Here is a 25,452-nt window from a genome sequence, read left to right on the forward strand (position 1 = left end):
GCGAGCCAATTTCCAGCCTGGTCGTCAGTCAGCTCCAATGCGAAGGGCTCGGGGTCTTGGGCTCGGGGGCTTGCGCCCTCCCTGGGCGTGTGGACAGGAATGTGATACAGAGGACACTGCACTTTCATGGACTTACCTACCACATCCACTCAGGATACAACCACAGATCGATGTCGAATTGTTGAATTGTTTCAGTGCGAAAACAAGGAAAAATGATTTTCTAAAGATTTTAATAAAAAATCTGAACAGGCAAAGTGTTGGACAGTCCTAAGTAGGACAGTGGTGTGACACTAATTCCCTACAGTAATTCCCAGGTACAGCAAATACCTTAAAGTCTGCTACCCCCCCTCCCTTGTGCAGATACTGATAAGTCAGGCGTTTATAAACAAATACCCAAGTTTCGTGATCACTCGTAAAACACCGTGCGCACAGAAGCTAACCCATTGCAAAAATCGAGCTGAAAGAATTCCGTCTCTCTGAGAGGCGAAAAAAACATTTGGCTGGATGCTTCCAATCACGTGGAGGAAGCCGAAATAAGCAGCTGAAAGGCTCTGCGTGAGACAAGTGCAGGTGTTCGTTCGTTTGTTTGTTTTTTAAAAACAAAAACAGATTCATCTGCAGCTCCCTCCAAAGCCGACGGATGAGGTCGGGGGGGATTCCTCCCGGATTCAGGTGGTTGATTCCATGCGGAGAACCTTCATGGACTCGGAGATCATGGAGCTGGTGTCGATTTGGCCGTAGATGCCAACCAGGAACACTTTGTGTAGCAGGATATCGGCGTGCTCTGTAGGCAAAACGTCACAGAAACGCATAAAACATCACAGACATTTATACGATGCTCACAGAAGGTCTTGGGACGCTTGCTTAATTCAGTTAAAATATTGCATATTTATTGGTTTATAATAAAAATCTTTTTTTTTTTAACAACTTACAAAAAAAACATATCACATTAGAAACAACCAGTTGTTTTAAGTAAAACATTCATTTCAAGTAATAATAAATGAAAATTGTAGTTCTAAAAGAGCTGTTCTGGATTAAAATGTTAGTTGACAAACAATCTCACTGTGTGCTTTTTAATTAGTAACACCTTTGCAATAACATAAACCACCAAACATTTGTGTTTAGTATCACTTTGGGAGCCAATGACTACAATTGTCATTATTGCATTGGCCCAAATACAAGATGACCCCCCACTTACCGGCAATTATTTTTTAGAAAAAAAAGCTTCTGGAATACCAAATCGTAGCTTTATAGGGAAAATTAATTTTACTTGACAAGAACATATATGTTAACCAGCAATCACAGGCAATCAGATTACAATAAGTAAAGATTCCAAAAAACTAATGTTTGTTTTTTTTTATTTTTTTTTTGGGGGGGGGGGCAGTAGATGGCAGATAAATCAAAAACCCTATCTCTTCATCTTTTTTTGTCTAGACCCCAAATATAAGACGACCCCAAGTTAAGAAGTCAAAAAAAAAACTTCAAAAATGAAAGCGGCACGTTTGCAACATTTTTACAGAATTAAGCAAGCTTCCCAAGACTGAAAGCACTGAACATTTCATAGAGAAGAACACAGTCACATTGTAGGGGACACTGTTGCTAACCACTATGCTAATGAACATTCACGGGACACCCCTCTCCAGTGAACACATAAAGGTACCTTGACAGAGCAGCACGTATTCTGGAAGGTTCCTCAGGGCCGTGTTGACCACGTCAAAGTTGCCACTGCCCATGCAGTACATGACGGTGGGCAGGAAATCGGTGGCCATGCTGAAGCAACAGAGGGAGAGGGGTCGCGTCACGGAGTGCTTGGCCGTCTCCACGGCGACGGGCCATCTCTACGGCGACGGGCCTACCTGGGGTTGCTCTGGATGCAGCGCAGTGCCAGGTTGAAGGCCATGTTGCGACACAGCTCCTCGGGGGACTGCATGAGCCTCTGCAGGTCGTTCTGCACAGACAGGACGGGTGGTCATCCACAGGGCTGCCCCCCCCCCAGCCCCCCAGGCTGGGTGGGCCTTACTGGAAAACGTCACTCTTACCGTGAAGTATTGGATTATCTCAGGGTTCCTCTTGGACTTCTCGTCCACTTCGCTCAGGGCCTCCAGGATGTCTGCAATGAGAGTGGCGGTTTAGCAGGACGCCCCAGGGGCCCAGGGGAAGGGCGCCTACACGGTGTGATCGCACACAGCGAGACGGGCGTCACCTTCCACGGCTTCGCCCATGGAGATCTTCTTCAGGTACTTGGTCATATCGGCGGCGGTGAGTGGGGCAGAGGCCGAGATGCTGACCAGGGGCAGGGATCCTGCGGGGGCGTCCTCTGAGGAAGTAAAAACAGACCGTGACTTCAAGAGCAAACAAAGCAGCTCGCTGGACTCCAACAGAGACCCCTCGGATCTCCAACAGTCACCGAGTCTGTAAAGACTTTGCAAGCAGTGTGCTAGAATGCTCCGCCAGTGACTCCCCCATCATTAGACCGATCCACTGACTGCTCCCTCTATTAGAGTGGATCATTAGAATGATACACTGTCTGCTCCCCCTATTAGAGTGGATCATTAGAATGACCCACTGACTGCTCCCCCTATTAGAGTGAATCATTAGAACGAGCCACTGACTGCTCCCCCTATTTCTGAGGATCATTAGAATGATACACTGACTACTCCCCCTATTTCTGAGGCTCATTAGAACGATCCACTGACTGCTCCCCCTATTTCTGAGGATCATTAGAATGATCCACTGACTGCTCCCCCTATTTCTGAGGATCTTTAGAACGATCCACTGACTGCTCCCCCTATTTCTGAGGATCATTAGAACAATCCACTGACTGCTCCCCCTATTTCTAAGGATCATTAGAATGATCCACTGACTGCTCCCCCTATTTCTGAGGATCATTAGAATGATCCACTGACTGCTCCCCCTATTTCTGAGGATCATTAGAACAATCCACTGACTGCTCCCCCTATTTCTGAGGATCATTAGAATGATCCACTGACTGCTCCCCCTATTTCTGAGGATCTTTAGAACGATCCACTGACTGCTCCCCCTATTTCTGAGGATCATTAGAACAATCCACTGACTGCTCCCCCTATTTCTGAGGATCATTAGAACAATCCACTGACTGCTCCCCCTATTTCTGAGGATCATTAGAATGATCCACTGACTGCTCCCCCTATTTCTGAGGATCATTAGAACGATCCACTGACTGCTCCCCCTATTTCTGAGGCTCATTAGAATGATCCACTGACTGCTCCCCCTATTTCTGAGGATCATTAGAACGATCCACTGACTGCTCCCCCTATTTCTGAGGATCATTAGAACAATCCACTGACTGCTCCCCCTATTTCTGAGGATCATCAGAATGCTCCACTAGCCCCTCTAGAGTGAACCATAGGAACACTCCAACGCTGGCTGCTGGGATAACACAAGTCTCCCCTCCTGTCATTCCCCACACACACTTTTTTGGAAATGCAGATAATTTCCTAGCAGTAATTAAGTAAACAAATACAGCGAAAAACAATTTTTAGTGATCATGGTTATAGTGATCAACCGCTTTGCCTTGCTGAAGCTGGTCTGCTTTTGGCTAGCTAATTAAGGCTAAAAGAAAGTCATTTTCTCTCAATGACAAATATAGACTCAAACTTATGATAAACCGCCAAAATTGAGCCAGAGAGGCAGCAGCGAAACTGCAATAAGCTGCATTTTACGTACAGTACTGTATTATAGCATAATTGAATTATACACAGTTCAGTAATTTAATTTACACAGTACTCTAATTAGAAAAGTGTTTTGTTCGGTTGTGCTGTATTTTGAAATCAAAATTAAGTAAATAGCGATGCTGTCCATTTTATTACCTTATATTCAAAGACTAAATATATAAATGTCAATTAGATGCTAATCTGCCTCAGACAGAAAGAAAAGAATAAAATCAGTTATAACAATCATCCACTTATAGAGATCAATTTCACCCAGAGAGATGCGATCACTATAAGCAGTTTCCACTGCTTACACTATTTTTGCACCTTGCAGCTACAGTCTGCCTACCATCACACACGGAGATCTGAGGGCTCTGAGATGTTCTACCCACCTTCCCTGTCGTCAGCAGCGCTCTCCGAAGGCCCCGCCTTCACAGGTAGGGTGAGGCCAGCAAGCAGAGACTTGAGCTGCACCAGGTCAGGGTTCTCAGAGGAGAGCCCCCTAGTGGTTACAGAGAGAACACTCAATAATCCCTGCATATGCTAATCCATCAATAACAACTCTTCAATAACTTCCTACAGTGACTCAATGGTTCCAAACCACACAACAGCAGTAGAACAGTCACTGCACAAGGTAGAACATCAAGGCAAAAGGCCCAGAAGACTCACTGTAGGATGTCAGAGTGTTTCTGCAGGTAAGGAACTGCAGCACTGGCGTCGTGAGTGATGTACTTCTGAATGAACTGCACGAACTTGTTGACAAAGACGGACAGCAGCCTGGAATACTTCCGGAAGTTCTGTGGAAAAAGAAGAAAAATGAATTCCTGCAATCGTCTGGAAAGTGGAAGCAGGGCTAGTAGGATGCAGGAAACACTAATGGTGGTGCAGGGACAGGAACAGGAAAAGGGAAGCCTCCAGATGCACTACTTCCTGCTTTGTGTTGCCATGACAGCAGCAGTGAACACAATGACATCACCTTTTCCAGAGGGAATTTTTCTGTGAGCCTCTGCACCAGTGGCCCAAACGCGGGGCTTAAAGCACTCATCGCTCACCTGCAGGACCTGAATGAAGGAGAGGAGGGAGTCCTGCAGCGCCTCCTGCTGTTCGGCACGGAAGACCAGCGGCTGCAGCAGGTCCAGGATGGCCAGCACATCGCTGAAGAAGGTCAGGTTGTTCTGCTGCCGGAACTCCTGGAAGTTGAGGTGGGTGCGCCCTCGCAGGAGGGCTGCGATCATGGGCAGGTGCCTGGAGGGTGCGGGGGGTATGGTGGGGGGCACGGCACAATGTTAGCAAAAGCCAGGGCAGGATGGGACTTCACCTTTGATGGGATTTCACCATTGCAACATTTACTGCCTACAACATTACACAACAGTAAACATGGTACTTTTTAATACGAAACTCGAATATAATCAACAAAGCAAATTTGTTTATGGTCTCCTTAATGATAATTTGCTTAATGATGTTAACTATCCACCCTGAAAGCCACAGGGTGGTACAGCCCGTCACCATGTTCGGGACATTTACGGACACCGGGCCGGCACACCTGAGCAGAAGCACGGGGTGGGACACGGCCAGCTTCCTGCAGGCCAGGTTGGCATCCGACACACGGTTCTCCGCTGATTTGGAGTCTCCAGAGTCAGACAGCAGCGTGATCAGCCGATGCACCAGCACGTCCAGCTGGAGGAAGGGGGACAGAATGAGCTCCCCGTCAGGGTGTGGGGATGGGGGGGGGGGCGTAGGAGAGCAGAGGGCCGGTACCTTGCAGGTGCTGCCATCGGCCTGGCCCTCGCTGTTCAGGGTACTGCTGGGCAGAGTGACGTGCTGGATGACTTCCGGGAAGTGAAGGTAGATCTGCAGCAGCAGACTCTGACACCTCTTACTCATCACGCTGAAAAGGCAGAGCACCGCTGTCAAAATATACTGACCACATAGTGAGCACACCAGCATCTATACCCCTCACACTGAACACAGGTATCAGCATCTATACCCCTCACACTGAACACAGGTATCAGCATCTACACCCAACATAATGAACACAGAAATCAGCATCTACACCCAACATAATGAACACAGAAATCAGCATAATACACCCAACATAATGAACACAGAATTCAGCATCTACACCCAACATAATGAACACAGAAATCAGCATCTACCCCAGGGGTGGCCAGTCTTACCCATAAAGGGCCGCTCTGTGCGCAGGTTTTCGCTGCAATTCCCTGATTAGATCACTAATTGGAGGACTGATTGGCTGAAGGGTCCTCACGCCTGGTTTTGAACAGCTGACCTAAAGGTTACCCCACAAACCTGCACCCACACCGGTCCTGATCTCCACCATCACATTATGACAGGTATAAATTCCATCTCCGCTGCCGATAGCCATGTGGGAGCAGAGACTGACACCATGGGTGACCTTCTTAGTCTAACCCCGGATACTGTGGAGGATCCCCATCAGCCCTCACTACAGCGTGTTTCCCAGCTCTCAGTGACCTTGGCACCGGGCTGCCGAGGCAGAACTCCATATCCTCCTTCTAACAACAGACAAGCCCGTTGTCATTCCATAGCTCCAGGACAAGGCATTAAACTAGGCTGCAATATAAACACAAAAGGTGGCAGATTCAAGAGGAGCAGCGGATTAGAGCAGAAGCACAGAGACAGAAGGTAAATGGGTGGGGGGGGGGCACCTTACCTGTCACCCCAGCTCTTGATGTAGTTGATGAGGTAATCGGACACCTTCTTGACGTTCTGCAGGCCCCCGTGGCAGCAGCTGTGAAGCAGGGGCAGCCGGGACTGGATGAGGGAGCAGGAGGCAGACTCGTGGCCCCCGGGGGCCTGGGCGCTCATCTCCGACTCGCACAGGATCAGGTCCACCAGGCTGATGAGCTCCGGTGCTGTCAGGCGCAGCATGAACTTCTCCATGCGTTTCTGCGGAATTTTGGCAGGGTGACGAGAGGGGGGGGGGCGCTAACCAGGAATCGCGGGGTCCCTGCTCTCTAAAAGCCACTGATTTACACGGTAACGCCAAAGGGTTTACCGAGTCCCCAAATTTGCCATTTAAACACCAAAGTAAAATTAATGATGCACCAGCATGATTCAACTACTGTGCGAAAATCACGTCTCCCCCACCCCAGTAGGCTCCAGAACGATGGCCTTCGGAGCCGACAGTAAAAGTGTGGCTCACTGGATTAGCACATTATGCCCGTTATGGAAGGTTGCTGGTTCAAATCCCATGGTCAGCGGAGTGATGTCACCATTGGGCCCATGGGAAAGACTCGTTACCCTAATTGCTGGCTGACCCTGCTTTTCTTAATCACTTTAAACAAAACAAAAACTTATATTTAATTTCTGGGGGAAATTAACCCTGTCATGGCACCGGGGTGGGCCAGTAGGGGGCGTACCTGAGGTGTTTTCTGGTCACGGCCCTGCCAGATCCGGGGGATGCGGCTGCAAGCCCACAGGAAGTCCAGGGCGAACGTGGGATCTAACCTGAGGGACGGGATGGGCCACAGTGAGACGATCGGATGACCAAAGCTCATTTAATATCCTAGCCCAGTGTTTCCCAGCCTGGTCCTCAGGGACCCACAGCCGATACATGTTTTTGCTCCCTCCAAGTTATCTGTCAGACAGTCCACATTTTTGCTACCCCGGCGCTGGGACGGTCTGAGAGGGAGCAAAAATATGGACTGTCTGTGGATCTCCACTGGAATGCGGAAACGCCAAACACGAAGTCTGTGAGTGATGCTTATACACAGTGACGGCTGCTTAATGCTCCTCTCTGGCCCAGCAGCAAGCTGTGATTGTACCTCAGCTCCTTCTGCTTGCTGAGCAGGGCGCTGATGCACTGGTGTAGGGTGCTCCAGTTGGACTGGTGGGTCAGCAGGGCCAGGAGATAGGGCCTGTAGGATGGGCCCAGCCCCACTTGGCTGCCCTTACCCTGCAACAGAGAAGGCCAGGGGTCAGGAGCTCGTCACATGTAACGTCCATGGGAATCACACGCCTCTCTCAGCGGGGGTCACCTTGTCCAACGCGAAGAGCAGCTTCTGTTGAATATCTGGGCAGATGGAGGTGACCTCAGGGTCCAGCAGCTCCAGCCAATCAACCAGCAGCCCAGAAGCGGAGCCTGCCGTCGTCACCTCGGAGCTACCAGACAGACCGGCGTGTGGAAAAGTGCTTCATTCCAACATACGCAACTTCCCTGACTGCACGTCTACCTTTCTGCCTATTTCAAGTCCCCTACAAGAACTCTGCACACCCAGTCAGACCACGGAGGTCACATGAAAAGAAAAAAAATATATATATATATGAAGGTTGATTGTTTTGTGTGACTCCGTGAAACTTCATGCTTTCAGTCCCGATGTTGATCATTGACAGAAACCTACGGGTGAAGCTGGCTGAACAGGAAATAGCCAAGAATAAATAAACATGCCAAAGAACAAAATAAAAAAATCCAATGTTTACCAGACTCTCAGCTTGAGATCATTGGCCGATCCCATGTCCAGGCCCAAACATTTCGACAGACAGTGGCTGCTGTCCATCCAAAGTAAACACGCGGATTGGGGTCATTCCTGACCCGCCACCGAGCTCAGAGCACTTTCACATTAACAGGCAGATAGGGCATCTAACTGAGGAGAACATGGGCTCTCTTTGGTCCAGGGACGCCTGCTTACTTGTTAGAGTCCACTTCCATTTTCACGGCCCTCTCCTCGGTCTCCTGGAGGAGCATGGAGGTCACCATGGCGACAGGGCCCACCGTGCTGGCGGCTCCCGTTTCCATGCCGACTGTCATCAGTAAGGACAGAAGCTCCTCCAGGTAAGGGGACCTGGCCGCGATTAGCCCCTGCAACACTGAGGTGGACACACAGGCACGGCATTATGGGAGGGAGCAGGACAATCAGCTGGTTTCCCAACATGGTGGTGGGATAAATGATGAACTATTTCAAATGGACATGATTTCCCATGAGAGCCGCTAAGCTAGTGAGCACCTTCAGCAGAGTGAACCAACGGCAGAGAGCTTCCAGCCTGGCGCATGTCAACAACTGCCTGTCTATTTTTGTCGTGGGAATTCATAGTCACCTTTCATTGGTTTGTCTCAGACATGTGACAGGAAGAGGCGGACAGGAAAAAAAAAAAAACAAACAGCTATAGACACCTTTGCTTATGACCTCGGGCTCTGCGTTGCAGGCATCCCCGGCGCGCAGGGTGGCGATGACTGCTCGCACGGCCATGTCCGAGTCCCGCCGGTACGCCAGGGCCTCGGCCAGGTGGAGGAAGCCGGCGCGGGCTATGGGAAGAGGGCAGGCGCTGTTAGGGAAAGAGGCATCGCAGCTGCTGGAGCAGCACCGCAGGACAGTTAGGTGTATTCAAGGAAAAGACATAAAGCCTGGCAGCGCCACCTACTGGGAGGGGGGCACAGGTGTTACCCCCAGGAAAAAATAACCCCTTACAGGAAGTCTACAGAGGCAGGTGTTTCCTTAGGAAAGGTAAACAAAGACTTCCTAGGCAGAAGGAAGACTGCAGAGTAATTCATTTGGTAAGGAAGATTAGGCAATATGTTTGTAGGACAGAATCCAGGCTCCCCAAGGGTGCCCCGGGCATGCAGCAAGCAGCCAGAATCTAAACAGTCTCTAAAGTACAAAGACGACGTGCAGAACAAGTAAGAGATAATACCCTGTCAAATGGTAATAAACAGTTTATGCTTCATGCTCCAACAGTGGGAGAATAGAGCGTCAGACTTCCACGGGGGAGAGGATACAGCTGGTGCAGGCGACACTGACAGGGGATTGGCTGGAGGGATGGAGGGGGCGGGGCCACCTACCATCGGTGAGGCGGTGCTTATGGGAGAACTGCGTAGCGAAGGACTTGAGCACGGAGAGCAAAGGCCCCGCCTCCACGCCGGGGCTCTCCATCCAGGTGAGCATCTCCAGCACGGCCTTGAAGAAGAGCGAGGAGAAGGCGACGTCCTGGGGCACACGACGCTGGGGTGGGACGGGAGGGAGGGAGACAGACCTCTGCATTATATGTGTTGGCCACATGTCTGCGGGGGGGGGGGGGGGGGGGGCCATATTACCTGGTACTGGTGAAGCAGGCGCAGAAGAGGGCAGGAGAGGGCGTGTCCCCGGTGCATGGCAGCCACTAGGGGGCCGACGTGGGCGGAGCCCAGGAGGCCCATGAGGGCCTGCAGCAGGTGGGAAGCCACGCCCCCAGACTGGTATTGGCCCTGGCGAGCACAGGAAAGCTCCTGGGCCAGAGCCTGCTGAAGGGCCAGGGAGAGCTGGCGGGGGGGCGAGGCGGGCCAGCGGGGGTCCACCTTGAGGGGGAAGAGCTGGAGAAAGCGACAGGCTCGTGTGAGGCCCTCAAATCGGCATGGTTACGCTCAGCTATAGCTCTATTCTCAGTTTATTCTCAGTAAACGGGGCTCCGGGTGATTAAAGGGCAGGTGCGAACAATTAGGGGCCGCGATAATGACAGGGAGTAAGAGTCACTGCTTCCAGTTAAAGCTGCAAGTGTAAACAGGAAGTGTGTTCCAGCTCCATGCCTGAAGGACAGCAGAAAGTTAGCGAAATTACTCCGAAAATAATCACATTCTGGGTTAAACGGTCTGAAAAGAATCCTGGGAAGAGTAACGCACCCACCAGAAGTATTATTTTTTAATATAGTACCTGAAGTAGTATTGCAGTGAAGTCATCATCAAGACTAATCGCTGGAACTTTACTGGCTGCGCGGATCTTCACTGGACCATGAGCCGTTTCCACTGGAGCCTTAGCGTGACTCGGATCAGTGGCATCTGCAAGCGTGACGCGGTTAGTGAGGCCTGGCCACGTGGTCAGGAAACATGCGGCCCTTAAACGGGCACGGGCTCTGAAAGACACACACTTTCATAAGAGAAACACTGACCTCTGCTGGGCGGGAGAGAGGCACTGAGCAAGCTGTGGAAAGTGTGCCCCCCGGTGGCCCCTCGCTCATGCTGCACCTCCACCAGATGAGCCATGTAATCTGAGATGAGACGCACCAGCAAATTTACACAGCAAACACTGAGATCCCCTGAAGCTGATCAGCTAGCAATACAAAAAAGCAGCCGGGAAAAGGCTAAAGGAACAGGGGAGGCAATAAAGAAAAGCATTTATTTTCTTATTCTTTTATTTTGTATTTATTTTACTCTCTCGTTCAACATTTATTTTCTATTTTTACAGATTTTTATTTTTTTTTTAATTGCACACCAATAACTCCATAGGTAGCACACAGATTAATGGGAGGAAATGTAGCCTGTAGGTTGATGGTTCAAGCCCCAAAAAGAAAGCATGTGTTTGTTCACTACACGAGTTTGGATTATGTTTTGCTGCTAAGCAACGCAACAGCCAATGAAATAACAGCTGACAGATTCTGGCGCTAACGGACCTAAACAGAGATCCCTCCGGATAGGCCGGTGACTTACTCTTGTCCATGATGTTCTGCTCCAGCGTCTGGGGGTCATGGGTCACGGCCTGGTCTAGATACTGCAGCAGCTTGCTCATGCTGGACACGGGAATCCCGAAGGACTGAACAAAGAGCAGCAGCTGCTGGGGCTCCAGGTCCTGCAGGGCTTTGAGAGCAGTGCGGGTCAGTGGGTGGGGCCAGGTCAGGCCTCCAACATGCCCCTGAAAACCTCAACACCACCCCCAACTCTGCCCCTCCTACCTGCGTCAACCAATCGGGAGACCTCCGACCGGATCATCCTTAGTTTCAGCCAATCAGGCAGCAGCAGGGCCTCCTCCGAGGTGTCCACCAGGAAGGCGGTGGGGAGGGGCTTCTTCTCAGGGAACCAGATGTCCAGAAGGTTGTAGAAATCGCTTTCCCCTAACAATCGACAGGGGGATTTAGCTTTGCAAATATGTTGCATCGAAACACGACTTCTGGTATGGAAGATACCATTCTCACCTTTAGGGGGGCCCAGCGTCAGCAGGATGACCATGGCGTGGACCACCAGGATGTGCATAGTGGCTGTTTCCCCCGTGGTCCAGCGCAGGAACACCTGGTCCTGGGACTCCGACTGGTGGGTGACGTGGGAAACGCAGATGAAAACGTGACTGACCGTGCGGCACGAGGCGAGCTACTCTGATAAGCTTTAGAGAGGCAGAGAGTCTTATGGAGTTCAGCTAGGACAGGCTGGTCGCCACCCCAACACATCCATAAATTACTCAATTACTAATGATTACTAAAATAATAACTCCTGAAGAACAAGGAAAAGCAGAAACTGAGGCTGGGGCCCGCCTACTCCGAATGGGCTCCCTCACCCAGCTGTAAAGATCCTCCCCTTCCTTCGTCTTTCTCATCCTCCTGATGTAGGTGGAGAAGATGGACAGGAGGGCGGAGAGCACGGCGTCAGACTCGAGCCGGTACGCGTGCTTGCAGAAGAGGCTGTTCATGATTGTGGAACGCTCCACGATGAGCCGCGCCACGTCCTGAAGGCCGGGGTGGACGGAACGAGGGCGTTATTACAGCGTCCAATAGCAGTGCTCACAGCGGGTCACATGTTCTTCATAACGCACCAGTGGTTGGAGTATTGGAAGGTCATGGACTTTACCACCGGAGGCACAACTCTGATGGGAGGAACGATGGCAGGGCTTGAGGGTCACACTCACCAGGGCTAGGTCATTGTGGACGGCCTGCTGCTCCACCGGTGAGTACTGGGACAAGTAGACGAGGTATGCGCTTATGGTCTGGGGGTCCGTCTCCACGTGAATGGCCTGGGAGATGAGGTGCAGGGAATCGTGAAACACAGCTCACCTCATCCATCCATCCATCCATCCACCACAGGGTCGCAGTGACCCAAGACACACCGCACTGGCCGGGAAGGATGCCTGGCTTTTACAAATCAATAAAACACACATCCATTCTATAACTTTGTTCAGGGTTAAGGGGGGGGGGGGGGGGGGGGGGGCTGGAGCCTACGCCAGGCAGTACAGGGCACATGCAGTCAAATAACACTGGCAATTCAGAAACCAATTAGCATAACTGCATGTTTTTGGACGGATACTAGAGTAGCTGAAGGTAACCCACCCAACATGAGGAGAACATGCCAAGTCGGCTTCCACCAATTATCAAAACAAACTAATCAGGATATAACCATCACTGTGCCGCCTTTCGCTTCTCAGTGGTGCTCCGGTTTTGTCTGGTGCCATAAACCCAACGCACCCTTTTTCAGTCCATTTTCATTTGTTTCTGTCAAATTATATTTAGAGTTCAAGGAAATCCACTGTTAAAAAGACAAGTATAAGTTCAATAAATTCACGATATTGAATAGTGAGTAATCGCGTTCAATTACTGTGATCTCAGTACTGACCGAAACAATCAAGATTCTGATTTTTGAGTAGCCCTACCTGACGACACACACTGACACACACAGACACAGACACGCAGAGACACAGACCTGCTGCAGGGCGCTGGCGGCCATGGCCCTCACGCTCGAGAACAGCGGCAGCCTCGGCAGGTCTGCCAGCAGCCACTGGTAGCCCGGCAGCAGCTCCGCGTCCCGCGAGTCGTCCTCCATTGGCTGCTCTCGCTCCTCGCCGTCCCGTTGGCCGCCCTCCGTCAGCACCAATGACAGACCCTGCGGTGCACACCAGCCATTGGTCAGCCGCTGAGAGGGGGCGGGCCTCATACACCGGCAACGGCACCCTCTGCTGCCCCACCGGGACGACACGCACCTTCATGGCCAGCACCCTGGAGGCCGCCTGCGGGGAGCTGAGACGTCGCAGGAAGTACTCGAGCACCTCGCAGGTGGTCTGCTCATCCGCCTTGGGGCCCAGGAGCAGGTCCTGGAGACGCAGGAGGAGCTGCCTCTGCTTCTGCTGCCGCTGGGGTGGGGTGGCATCATTACTGCAGCCATTACAGCTTTACTATTCAATCACATTGTACTGATCGGAAAGACAGATGCTCTAGCTATTAAGCTACACCATAATCACCCCTAGCTGGGTAACACTTTTTAACCACCAGCTGGCGATGTGGCCCGCAGATACTGCCGTGGTCATGTGACGGGAGGGGCACCATACCTGTCTTTTCTTGGCTCTCTGCTCCTTGCTCTCTCCCTCGTCTTCATCTTCGGCGGGCGGCGAATCGTCGGCGGCGTCGTGCAGCAGGAACTCACACAGGCACTGCACGGGCAGCACGTCCAAGGAGCCCTCGCTGGACTGCACAAGGTCGGCCAGCCAGGGCATGGATTGTGACGAGGCCTGCGGGGAGCGGGGAGTGAGGGGGCTCAGAAAGGAGTCCGGGAAGGCGAGGATGGAAGGAGAATGTCGGCAGGATGGGACCCCCCTGCCGCCCTACCTGTCTCTGGATGATGTTGAGCAGGAAGTCCGGGTTGCGGCTGCGGCAGAGCAGGTGGCCCAGGCGCAGGGACTGGTTGAGGCTCTTCACCTGTTCCTGGATGTGTGGAGGTGGCCTGCGAGGGGGCCCCCTACAGGTACACACAGGAAGTACACCAAATAAAAATACTACAGCCTGCTCTAGCGATCGTGGGAATCTGAGCGATCAGGCTGCCCTTCCGTGGTCCATTAACAATGCAATCAAAGTCACAATGCATCTGCAAGCTACTTAAAAATTCCAGCCATACTGTTGGTTACAGAATTCAACCACACCGTGTGACTTGGGAAATTTGGCTGCACTGGCAGCTCATGGCTGTGAATAAGGGGGTATTTTTCATGCCGAAACATGGGACATTCTGACTGACATTCCAGCGGGGCGTGCGAGTGTCATGAGGAACCGCATCAGCTGCGGACGGCGAACCCACCCCCCCACAACCACACTGCCAGTCACTGGCTAGCTGTCTCTCTGTGCCCCGTCGCTCGTTACTGCGAGGGCGACCCGAAACCTCAAAAATCGCATAAACGCTACTCCCGGGACACCATGACGCGGCTTGCGGGTCACTGCACACCCTTAGGGGGGCAGGAAGACAGAACAGAATGTACCCAGCAGAACACAAAAACAAAGGAAGAAAAAAAAACTCATAATTCTATCTTCAAAAACAAAAACAAATGTTTACGTGACAAAAGACCAAGTAACTGAATGAACAGGACGTCACCCCCAAACCTGGGAGAACACAAGGCCAGAAAAGGTCATTACAGCGTGTGCTGAATCTTAACTGTGACATCCAATCCCGTTTATTTAAAGAAATGGAAAATCAGGCTTCATACACGCAGAAGCTGGTTGCCTGGCAACACCTCCCTGCCCGGGTTGAAATTGGCGCCCCCTTACTGCGGGTCCAGGCTGGTCAGCTGCGACAGCAGCAGGCTGTTGCTCTCGGTGATGGTCTGCTTGGTGGAGGCAGCTGCCAGGTGGCTCTCGAACGCCAGGATCTCCTGCTTCTCCCGCTGGGAGATCTGCAGCTCGCGGCTGATCATGTCCGTCTTGGTCTCCTCGTCAGCCACCGTGCAGGGGGGGTATGTATAATTGCTGTGTGGAGAGACGGGCGAGCAGGTTGAGGGCCAGGATGCGTGGGAAGGAGCCCAGGCGGATTCAGAGGGTCCTTCCGCAGACCACAGACATGTGGTTAGGCGTCTATAAATTGCCTGTGAGCGTGTGACTACGCCCTATAGAGGACTGTGATAACCTACAGGGCGCGTCCCAGCCCTGAGCCCTGGAGACCCCAAGCAGAATAAGTGGCTGGATGGATGGATAAATGTTTATGGGGTAAACAGAGAGAGGTTCACACATGCAGTTGGTGATAAATACTGCGAGCTAACGTTGTGGTGCCGTTACGTTACTATTCACATACTTGGTCATGACCATCTCCATCAGCATCTTCAGGGTGGGATAACCGTCCCAGGCAGCCATTCCTGCAGTGATGATTACAGAAAGAATCATAACAATCCCAAAAACAGGGCGACTCTACTAGACTCTGGTAACTCCCTCCACATCCCGAGCGAACGGTGCATCCAAGCCCTGCTCTTCGTTTAATACTAAAATACTTGTTTCAAAGGATTTTCAAATTAAATCTCAGTCAGACTCAATAATGATATTCTTCTTTTACTAAAGGACAGAATTTTATTTAATAATGACTCCATTGTATTTCACAATGCTGTACCCAGGGCCAAAATCACCACAGGGAGGGAAGGGGAACCTTAAAGGCACAGTTCATCCTAAAACTGAAACAGATACGTTTTAGAGGGGCTTTGGTGCTACCTATCCATCTAGATCATTCTGCTAGGAGATGCCTAGTTTTGGAGATATTGCTCGCAGAAATGTCATATCACTGGGCAGAAGATATGAGCACTGTGCAGTGAATCTGTGGAGTGATACGACTGGTTTGTGGAGTTCGGTAGAAAAAAAAAGTCGTTTTTACATTTAGCTGCTCACTACAAAGTCTGTGGATTACCTTGACTAACCGGGTCATGATTTCTGGTAAGAGACAATGCTGTAGAGTTTTTCTAATGCATTTTTGGTGCTTTAATCCACAGAAAGAACGTCATTCAGTCCCATTATATTTGAGAGAAGACCGACATTTCTACGACTGATATCTCCAAAACTAGACAACTCCCAGCAGAACAACATAGATGGACAGATACCACTAAAGCCCCTTCAGTTTTAAGGTGAACTGCCCCTTTAAAACCTCAGGCTACCTTCAAGTTTGAGATGAACAGAAACCCAACTAGTGCCTGACTGTGTCAGAAGCACCTGCTGGTGATGGAAGCCCAGTGGGCGGAGCCTTACCTATCTTCTGGGGGTTAAAGGCAGCCACCACAAGCAAGAGGAGCCAGGCCTTCCAGTACAGCGTCGAGATGGCCAGGTTCGGGGGCTGGTACCTTAAAGGAACAGGCAGGATCCGCATGACCACACCAGGAGCAGGAGTCCTGCCCCACACCAATGCACCCCACTGCGAGGACCTACCCTGCCGGGAGCTGGATGTTTTCTGGGTGGTGGTAAGTGCACAGGTTGAGTACAGCCTCGATAAGCTGGATCCTCTCCACCCTCAGCACCTCAAGATCTACAGGGATGGGACAGACACATTCGGGGCCTGAATTCTCACTTTGAACAGTGTCTAAGAGCGCTGCGTGTTCTACAGGATGGAGGAAGGGGGATAAGAGAGTCATGTGACCAGGGGGGAAGGGCCCCGCACCGTCGGACTGCACGCCGGCGGCCCTCTTCACTAGGTGGTCCGCCAGCTCCATGGCATCGGCAGGGCCTAGGGGCAGCTCTCGGGACAGGCCGATCACCAGGATGCGCATCAGCGTGTCCTCCAGCAGGGGCACCTCCGAGCAGAGGCGCAGGAAGAAGCTGCCGTGGAGAACCAGGTCAAGACGGTCAAAGGAGCACGTCCACGCTTAGCCTGTACCATGTCCTCAGATGACAGCGCTCCTAGGGCACCCACAGCATCCCTACGGCACCCCGCCTCAGAACAGCCCTTTGGGGTGGGGGTACTTACTTTCTGTCGCTCTCTGGGGGCCAGTTGTCCCACTTGTAGTACGTCTCTGGCTGCTCTGTGAAGAGGACCTTGTGGAGACTGGGGAAGAGAGATGGACGCACTTGGTGGGTCAGAGTCAGGGCCAGGGTCAGACCCTATGACTACCTGAGGCCGACCCTCCTCTTTGCGGCACGCCTACCAGTGGACGTAGTCCTTGGGGCCCACTTTGCTGATGGTGGGCACCACCGTGTGGAGCCACCACACTGCGTCCCTCTGGATGGCGGCTATCTGGTTTTGGAAGGAACGCAGCACCTCCAGATCTGCGGGAAGCAACATCCAGGTGATGAAAACCCACCTGGGCGAAGGTCTCGGACTAAGCCAGAGTGATTCAGGAAACAGGCCGCAGGTCACAGATCTGTAACAGGAATGATCACGACCTTCGACCTCTGGAACCTGCTGCGCCCTTTGTCAGACGTTAAAGCTGTAGTTTCGTACTGTTTATTAGCACCTACGTCTTATTTGTGGATCATTAAATTTGTCGTACACACATTTGTAGTACTGTCCAAAGGCTATCTGTGGACGTGCTGCAAAAGTGATTTTATGTACAAAATACTGCGTAATTTGTGCTAATCCACTGATATTGCTAACAATGGCTAACAATTAACTGGGCTAGAACTGGGAGCTGTTTCTGAAAGCAGGATTTCTTGCTTAAGCGGACTGCTTGTCAGATTTAAGGTAGTTTGGGATAAATGTAAGTGAATGAAGATAAAATTTATTTATACTGGATTAAATCTAACAAGTTTTCCGGCTAAGCATGAAATCTTGCTTTTTGAAACAGGTTCCTGGTTTTGCCGAATGGCTTTCCAAGTTGCTTTACTGGAACGCTGTTAACATGTCGGACGTCATTCCCAGTTCCGACCTTGAAGTTAAATGGAAACGCAGCATAGTACCCATCAGCGCTCAGCACCGAGGTAGATAGAAGCCAAAACTTACTCTTCTTCTCTCCTTTGTCCCAGGCGATGCCGGCCTCTTTCACCTGGGCAGTAATGCCCAGCATCATGGAGACCGTGAGGAGGTCCGTCACCTGGATGACAAAGCGCTCCTGTGGAAAGGGAGACCCAAACTGGTGAGGAGGCAGTAATGCCTGCGAACTACAAAGGAATACTATCAATGACTCGTAAGCCTTTTTCAGCTACACTCAGAAACACACAGATATTATAAATACACATTTTTAAGTTAAAATTGTTGCTTATTTTATGTGTACATTCTCAGTGTGCTGGGGACATGTCTTCTCAAACTCGATCAAAGATCAACCAGCAACTCACCAGAAATGAGAGCCCAGTAAAAATGTGCTGTTACAGGTGTGTGTCTATGGAGCGCGGTCTGCGCTGAGCGAAGCCGGCTTCACCTTAAACTCCATGTCTACATAGGAAGACTCCTTCCGTTCCTGCATGAGCCCCAGGCAGAAGGACTGGAAGTTGATCTCGTGCTTGGTCTGCTTGATGATCTCCCTCAGCAGAGCTCGGGACGCCCGGAGGTAGTCGTCTTTGTTGGTCAGCAAGTCTTGGAACACCATGGCTAGAAACTGGGAAGGCGGACAAGCGGGGGCGGCATTAAACCCGAACAGTGCCTCGGCACCACCAGGTCGAGTGGGCTTGTCTCACCATTCATCACTACGATTACAGACCAGCAGACACCTTTCTCCAAAGTGACGTACAAATGAGAAAACAGTATCAGCCTCTCCCTGGATAAACTGGGATGAAGGGTGTTGCTCAAGAGCCCAACAGTGAAATTACTCATCCAGTCAGGGGATCTGAACCTGCAACCTTCTGATCACAGAGTCCTAACCCACAGAGCCACATACCATCCATAAACATGCATACATATTTTGGATATGGGTGTCAGCTGAGCGACAAGAACAAAGAGAGCAAAATGGTCCCAACTATTGCACAACAGGATGCATCAGTAAATACATAAAAGATTTAGAATCGGGCTGCTCTGGATAAAGCACCTGGTGAGCATTAAGAACAACACACTAGAAACACAGACTGTTCATCCAGGCTGGGATTCTGACCCTCAGATGTGTTAGCTGGCTTCTTGCCAACGTGGTTCCCCTGCTCACCTTGGGCGCCAGTTCAGGACTGTGCTGCAGGACCGTGTGAAGGACCTGCATGTTGTTGGGGTTCCGGGCATTGGACAGCTCGTTGAAGATCACTAGCTTCACCATGGTGCCCAGGTTATCCCGGTGGGCATTGAGGAGCTCCCTGCGGCCAGACATAAACCACCCTCTCAAAAAGAACCTTAAAACCCAGATTAACCCTAACCCAGAGTAAGCCTAACCCAGAGTAAGACTAACCCACACGAAATTCAGATGCGCTTACCTCACACAAAGCATATAGTGGTTTAAAAGGACTTTGGGTTTGAGGCGGATCTTGATGAGGTTGGAGACGACCTCCATGTCGTCCGCCCCGTGGCTGTTACAGTTCATGCAGAGGGACATCAGCAGGTCCTGGGCGGGGCGGGTCAGCTGCACGAACGAGGACAGGACCCGACGTTACAAGAGCACAGTAAAAGTGCGAAAATATCCACCCAAGCCTTTGGAGATTTCTTAATTCGGCCAGATTATTCAGCATTAAACCCAAACAGTTTACGATTATACAAAAGCCAATGAGAACGGCATGTTATCCAGCTGCAACCTACAAATCACTCAGAAAGAACCTAAATACAACCAAAACAATAATATACAAAAACAGCCACCAAGGAAACTCAGGACAGGAGCAAATGGAGGGTTGGGGGGCACTGCAGCCTGAAGTACAAGTATCAACCAAATATCATTTTAATTGGCAAAAAATCCTTTGAAGTCTGTTTTTCAAGGTGCATATTTTCAAACAGGCAGCCCTGTTTCAAGGACCCCTCCGCTATGCTCCGCCCTCGGCACTCACCTTAGGGTTCTGCAGCCACATCTCCAGCCTCTGCACAGCCATGAGCCGCACCTCCTTGTAGCCGCAAGTGGCCGTCAGCAAACGCAGCAGGTTCCGTGACACGTTGTCCATGGGCTGCCGTCGGTTCAGCTGGTCACGTAGAACATCCAGCACGTAGTCCTCCACGCTCTCGGCCAGCTCCTCGTACCTGCGGCCGACGGGGGACCGTGTGACCGCGCTTCCCAGTGTCCCATACCCCTTATTCTGAACTATATGTGGGAATTTTAGCCATAAACCAACATGGAAGTAAGGGGGGCTGGGAACAGACATACTGCAGAAATGACGATATGATGAATGACGGACAGAGGCAGTCATGGAGCCAATGGGAGGCTGGGCCCCCTAAAATCAGGTCAGCCCCGGGTGCCTTCCATTTTCATTGGCCCCGATTGATGTCAGTCATGCCAATTAAGGGCAGAAATTAATCATTGCAGTAACAGGGATTTGTAATGGTGGGGAGGGGCAGATCTGACCCACTTCATTTATATTATCATTTTAACTATATTTGGAGGCTATTCAGTGATGCAATGTTTTCGCCAAGATAATCTGTAAGCTGCACTGGTAACTAACCTCCTGGACTAGTTAAGTGACTGGACTAAACAGACGTGGGCTGGAGAGCCCAGCTCTGACATCATGGCTCACCTGGGCATCACCTGTCCATCATCCTCAGGGCTTTGCTTCTCCTCCGCTATCAGCAGCTCTGTCTGGGCGTCATCCTCATCTGGAGTGGAGGGGTGGGGGCTGCTCCCTGCAGGAAAACATTCGTAGGACCCTCTCTCAGCACCTGCATGCAACCTTCAGGAAAAGCCCTCCAAAAGGAACACATCAAGTAGCTGAGGGCCAGGAAAGTCTTTCATGTAGTTTTTCACGTCGCAGTTAGCGCACCGGCCTCCCCGCTAACATCGCAGTTAGCGATGAACTATGTGACCCAGTACCTGCGCTGAGGTCTCCTGCCGAGCGGCCAGCATCAGCCTGTAGCAGCATGCTCTTCGGGGGCATACGGGTGGCAAAGGCTGTCTGGATGTTGTCCACAAAAGTCTTACAGTGGCAGCTGTCCACCCAAATGCGCTCGCCCAAAGAGTCCTCAATATAAACCTGGACAGAACCACAGTGTGACTGAATATCGGGCAACGGACTGGAACAGAATTTACATTTATTTATATTCAAAAGTAGCATACAATTGAAAAGGCAGGATCAGCCAGCCTTTGGAGCAATAGAGGTTAATAGCCTAGCTCAAGGGCCCAAAAGTAAAATCATTCTGCTGATCTTGGGATTTGAACCACTGACCTCCTAACAAGATCCTCCCTGCACTTAGGTACACATCTTTCTACCCAGAATGCCATAGGCACTGGTTCCTATGATGCTACTGTTGTGTCTTTAAATAGCATACTTAAATTAAAAGATACCTTTAAAAAATCATTAGTGCAAATAAATAGAAATTAGAAGCTTCTCCATTCACTTGCAATCAGTGTTTCGCAAACCAGTCCTCGGTTACCCCCAGACGGTCCATATTTCTGCTCCCTCCGGATTCCCTGGGAGTTGTGAGGGAGCAAAAACAAGAACCGTCTGGGGGTGCCCGAGGACTGATTTGAGAAACACTGCTTTAAATGACGGTGTCAAATGGTCAGTGTGGGTAAACAGTGAAGACACATGCTGTGGTCGGTCCCTCACTTTGACGAAGATCTCGGGCCAGTTCTCGTCCTCCTCGTAGGCGGCCATGAGCAGGTTACAGGCCAGCACCGACACCAGGCTGTTCCCCTTGGCTTTGAAGTTGATGGATGCGTCGCGTCGCAGAAGGCTACACAGGGCCTGTGCACACAGAGACGCTGGGGTGACACGCCTGTCCCGCACCCATGACGCTTTAAAGGGAAGCCAGGCATCTTCCAAAAACTCTCATCTGGGAAACACTAGCAGCTCCTCAGAACCAAGACTGCTCAGCAGCCAAACAGCCGTGTTATTCCTGAACAAACACCCCTGCTGCCCAACCATCTGCCCTGGACACTCACTATCCTGTCTGCAGTTGTGTTGCTAGCCGGTCTATGCTTTGTTCTGTATTCATCTTACTGTGAATTATGTGTATTAAGGTGTGTAATGTGTATAACCAGACACAACAGAATGAATACTTTGTACGTAATCGACAAATCAAAGTGGTTTTGACTCTAGAGAAGGACATAAGGACAGACTTGAGCACTTATTTTCTATGAAGAGCCAAATCTGAGCTTCACTGCATCAGCAGTGGCTATTTTTTAATGATTATGTCCCATAAATGCCACAGCCAATAGTCAAAATTTCTGTCTCCCTTTTTTTGAAAATGCATGCAGAAATTAATAGCACAGGTGCATTTCACATGTTTACCTTAACTTACATATTTGATATTACTTTGAAGAAAGGGAAAAATCTGTTCATCTTCATAGACCTGAACATAACATTTTACCCAATTTTTTTAATTAACTTATTTTATTGATGACAGGGGTAAGTAAAAAAAAAACTATGGATTGGATATGGCTACAAGATGGGCTTTTGCTCAGATCTGAACTAGATGGTGGTAATATACACAGAACCAGCATGCTTCATAATGAAATTCATAAATTACAACAAAGGTGAAAGATCCTCTCAGCAAAGTGTAACTAATAATAATAAAATTGAATAAAAAAAATAAAAAACTTATTGTATTTTTTTCCTCCCAAGAACTAAATTCTACTTCCCTTTAACTGACCGCGGTCTCTAGTCCTTCCTGTGAAATGAGGGCCCCTCCCACCACACCCACCTCTATGACGCCTTCCGTGGCAAAGACGTTGGGCTTGATCTTGGCCAGGTACATGAGGCTCAGGTACAGCGTGATGTCAGGCTTGGCACGGTTCATCTTCAGCTGCTTGACGGCTCCGCATAGTACCCCTTCGATGCGGTCGTCATTACCCTCCGACTCTGCTGCCTCGATCTCGTCCAGAAGTGCCGCAGGCGGAACTGTCGGAAAAAGCAGGAGGGTTACGGTGAGCTCACGCTACCACAGCACAGGATGCACCGCCACAGAGACGGAATTTTGGAAAGAGAGGGGAGTGTATCTGACGTGTGTGTGCTGCATCGATCCTTATCCATCAGTGGGACCTCAGCACTCACAAATCTCACAGAATTAGCCTAATGCGTCCAAAAATCTCTTATTTGTGAGTTTTTGGAGTCTCTCTATAATCAATGCAAAATATTGCAGCGGGGAAACATGCTGAAGACAATATGTTGATCATTTTTACACAGATTGAGATTAGACAGGAAGTTGTTTCCTAATTTCGATGAGGTCTGGGTTGTGAGGTTGTTATGTGCCAGTCTTGAGTAAACTTAGGTAGCACCTTGGTCAGAAAGAAATGCTGTTTCACTTTTTAACTGTGTACTGAACTAATGTGTAGGGTGAGAAATGACATTGAGACTCACCTTCAATAGGCACAACGGAGGGTTCCTTTATCGAGGGTGATATGGCTCTCTTGTCCACAGCGGCTACGTCGGCCAACCGGCCCAGAGCACTGACTGGGGGAGTAGCAGAAAGCTTGGGCCTCTTGGCTAGTCCAGCTAACCCGGACGAGGACGGCAGCGCCGACGAGGTCTCTCTCTTGCGGTCAGCGGGAAGACCAGCAGAGGTGGGTTTCAAGAGCACAGCTGGGGCCTTTGGCTCACTTGCCTGGCTTTTTGATCCAAGGGCTATAAAATCTCCAGGAGGCGGGTGTCCTGGAATACAGCAGCATCAATTACAATAGGGACTCTAGGCAAATTTTGATCAGCAAAGTATGATAGTATTACTTGACATCCAAAATGTTCAACGACATGAATGAAAGAGAGTTGTGGGGTGAATCACGTCTGTACCTGATGGCTTTGCGGTACTCGGACGCCTAATTGTGGGAGGCTTCGGTCGATTCATCGTGCAACGACAACTTCAGACCTGTTGACATACATGCACATCTGAGCCAAAAACACTGATAAGCAAAATACTAGTTGGATATACGAATAAAACACACAATGCTACTGAATCTGCCCAACGTAGAAAGCAATTACTTTGGAATAAAGTAGCCAGATGTTGCCACCGCTATCCACGTAACTCTAGACCAGGGGTGCCCAACTCTAGTCCTGTAGGACCAGAGCCCTGTGTAGCTTAGCTCTTTCCTTGTTCCATCATAAATGATTCAGCTCAAAAGTTGTGTGGTAATTAGTACAAGGAGTTGAATCGAGTGCGTTAAATGAGGGGAAACCCAAAAATGTACAGGGCTCTGGCCCTCCAATACAGGAGTTTGACACCCCTGCTCTAGAAGCAGGTTGCTAATATCACATGAAACACCAACTATCTACGCATTAAACCATAAACTACACCAAACCCCACATCGCACTGCTTGAACTACTCGATCGATCTTATTAAATAATGTGCCTAACAATATTTTAAATCACAACCACAAAACCACTACATGAGCACACGTATCCGAACTGAATCTAGACAGTTAACTCGGGTAGCGCTAGCCAGTTGTAACCATGTAGCTGAACAATAAGACTTCAGGAATTACATGGGGCTCCACTGCAGCGTGTTAGATATGCATAATTTATCATAAAAACGGAATTGTATGCTTACTCCGTCTCTAAAAAAAATGATGCGATTAACTAGAACACATTCTGTTCTCCCATTGACTGCAGTGTTTATTTCCGGTATTAATCCGACAGAACGGAACTCTCTTCCACGCATGCGCGTACTGACACGCTACCGGAAATTCTCCTGAAATTTTGGTGAATGCATCCGGTTTTCTTTCGCCGACGCTAGGGGACGGTGTGATTTACGGTAAGAGGTTTTTAGTGGGGCTAACAGGTTAATATAGAGATATATAATAGATCGAGTTCTTTAATTTTATGTGTACATCATATGCGGCCATCGTGTACATTTTAAACAGGAGAAAACCACGGTACCCAACTCTCAGGCGTCTGGCGTGACATTCACGCTTTCTGACTCTAAGGCTGACCCAAGAATCCTACCGCAAATCTGTATTATTCCATTATAGACAGGCTGCCTCGAAACCCTACAGACTATTTACAAGGGCATAAAACTGTTACATACATGTAAATGCCTGTGCATGTGAGTATAGACACGAACTGAAAATCTCACGCCAGACAATTGACCGAAATCGGCAACCCTGTGACACTTTATGACTCTAAATAAGTGTCTCGTGTTTAAGGTTAAGCATCAACAACATCTGATGAAAACAAAAAGTACAGTTATTTTTGTTAATAATCATCACTGTCATTTTTTTAATTAAGTAATTAATAGAAGTAGTATTAACTGTATTTGTTGTCTGGATGTTCCTAAAACAATAAATTATACATTTGCTTAATAAAAACTGCTGTCCCCTATTTCTTTATATTGAAAGTTGCAACCCTGCTGGGG

General features: G+C 49.8%; 1 protein-coding gene and 1 long non-coding RNA gene across 2 annotated transcripts; one reads left to right on the plus strand and one right to left on the minus strand.

The window, feature by feature from the left end:
- Positions 1–213: 213 nt before the first annotated feature.
- On the minus strand, positions 214–24,750 carry ints1 (integrator complex subunit 1). The gene is made up of 48 exons (XM_048990258.1): positions 24,649–24,750; positions 23,895–23,970; positions 23,469–23,759; positions 22,813–23,009; positions 21,717–21,854; positions 20,981–21,140; positions 20,688–20,793; positions 20,010–20,196; positions 19,449–19,594; positions 19,190–19,331; positions 18,476–18,652; positions 18,061–18,169; positions 17,267–17,387; positions 17,089–17,166; positions 16,783–16,940; positions 16,554–16,650; positions 16,377–16,468; positions 15,442–15,502; positions 14,922–15,119; positions 13,995–14,124; positions 13,718–13,897; positions 13,373–13,522; positions 13,096–13,275; positions 12,308–12,412; positions 11,960–12,127; positions 11,604–11,715; positions 11,364–11,522; positions 11,122–11,268; positions 10,584–10,682; positions 10,349–10,473; positions 9,757–10,011; positions 9,505–9,664; positions 8,839–8,970; positions 8,357–8,534; positions 7,706–7,829; positions 7,493–7,623; positions 7,088–7,175; positions 6,379–6,614; positions 5,448–5,577; positions 5,233–5,366; positions 4,742–4,934; positions 4,359–4,486; positions 4,082–4,191; positions 2,204–2,317; positions 2,040–2,110; positions 1,857–1,948; positions 1,661–1,770; positions 214–784 (listed from the first exon to the last, which is right to left on the minus strand). Exons 2-48 carry the CDS (start codon positions 23,947–23,949, stop codon positions 669–671), a joined length of 6,570 nt encoding a protein of 2,189 aa, XP_048846215.1. The 5' UTR covers positions 23,950–23,970; positions 24,649–24,750; the 3' UTR covers positions 214–668.
- On the plus strand, positions 9,479–18,485 carry LOC125717416 (uncharacterized). The gene is made up of 3 exons (XR_007384533.1): positions 9,479–9,599; positions 16,124–18,193; positions 18,429–18,485. It is a non-coding gene; the product is annotated as an uncharacterized LOC125717416 (long non-coding RNA).
- Positions 24,751–25,452: the final 702 nt, after the last annotated feature.

This window comes from Brienomyrus brachyistius, chromosome 22 (genome assembly GCF_023856365.1).
Source record: "Brienomyrus brachyistius isolate T26 chromosome 22, BBRACH_0.4, whole genome shotgun sequence".
Lineage (NCBI taxonomy): Eukaryota > Metazoa > Chordata > Actinopteri > Osteoglossiformes > Mormyridae > Brienomyrus > Brienomyrus brachyistius.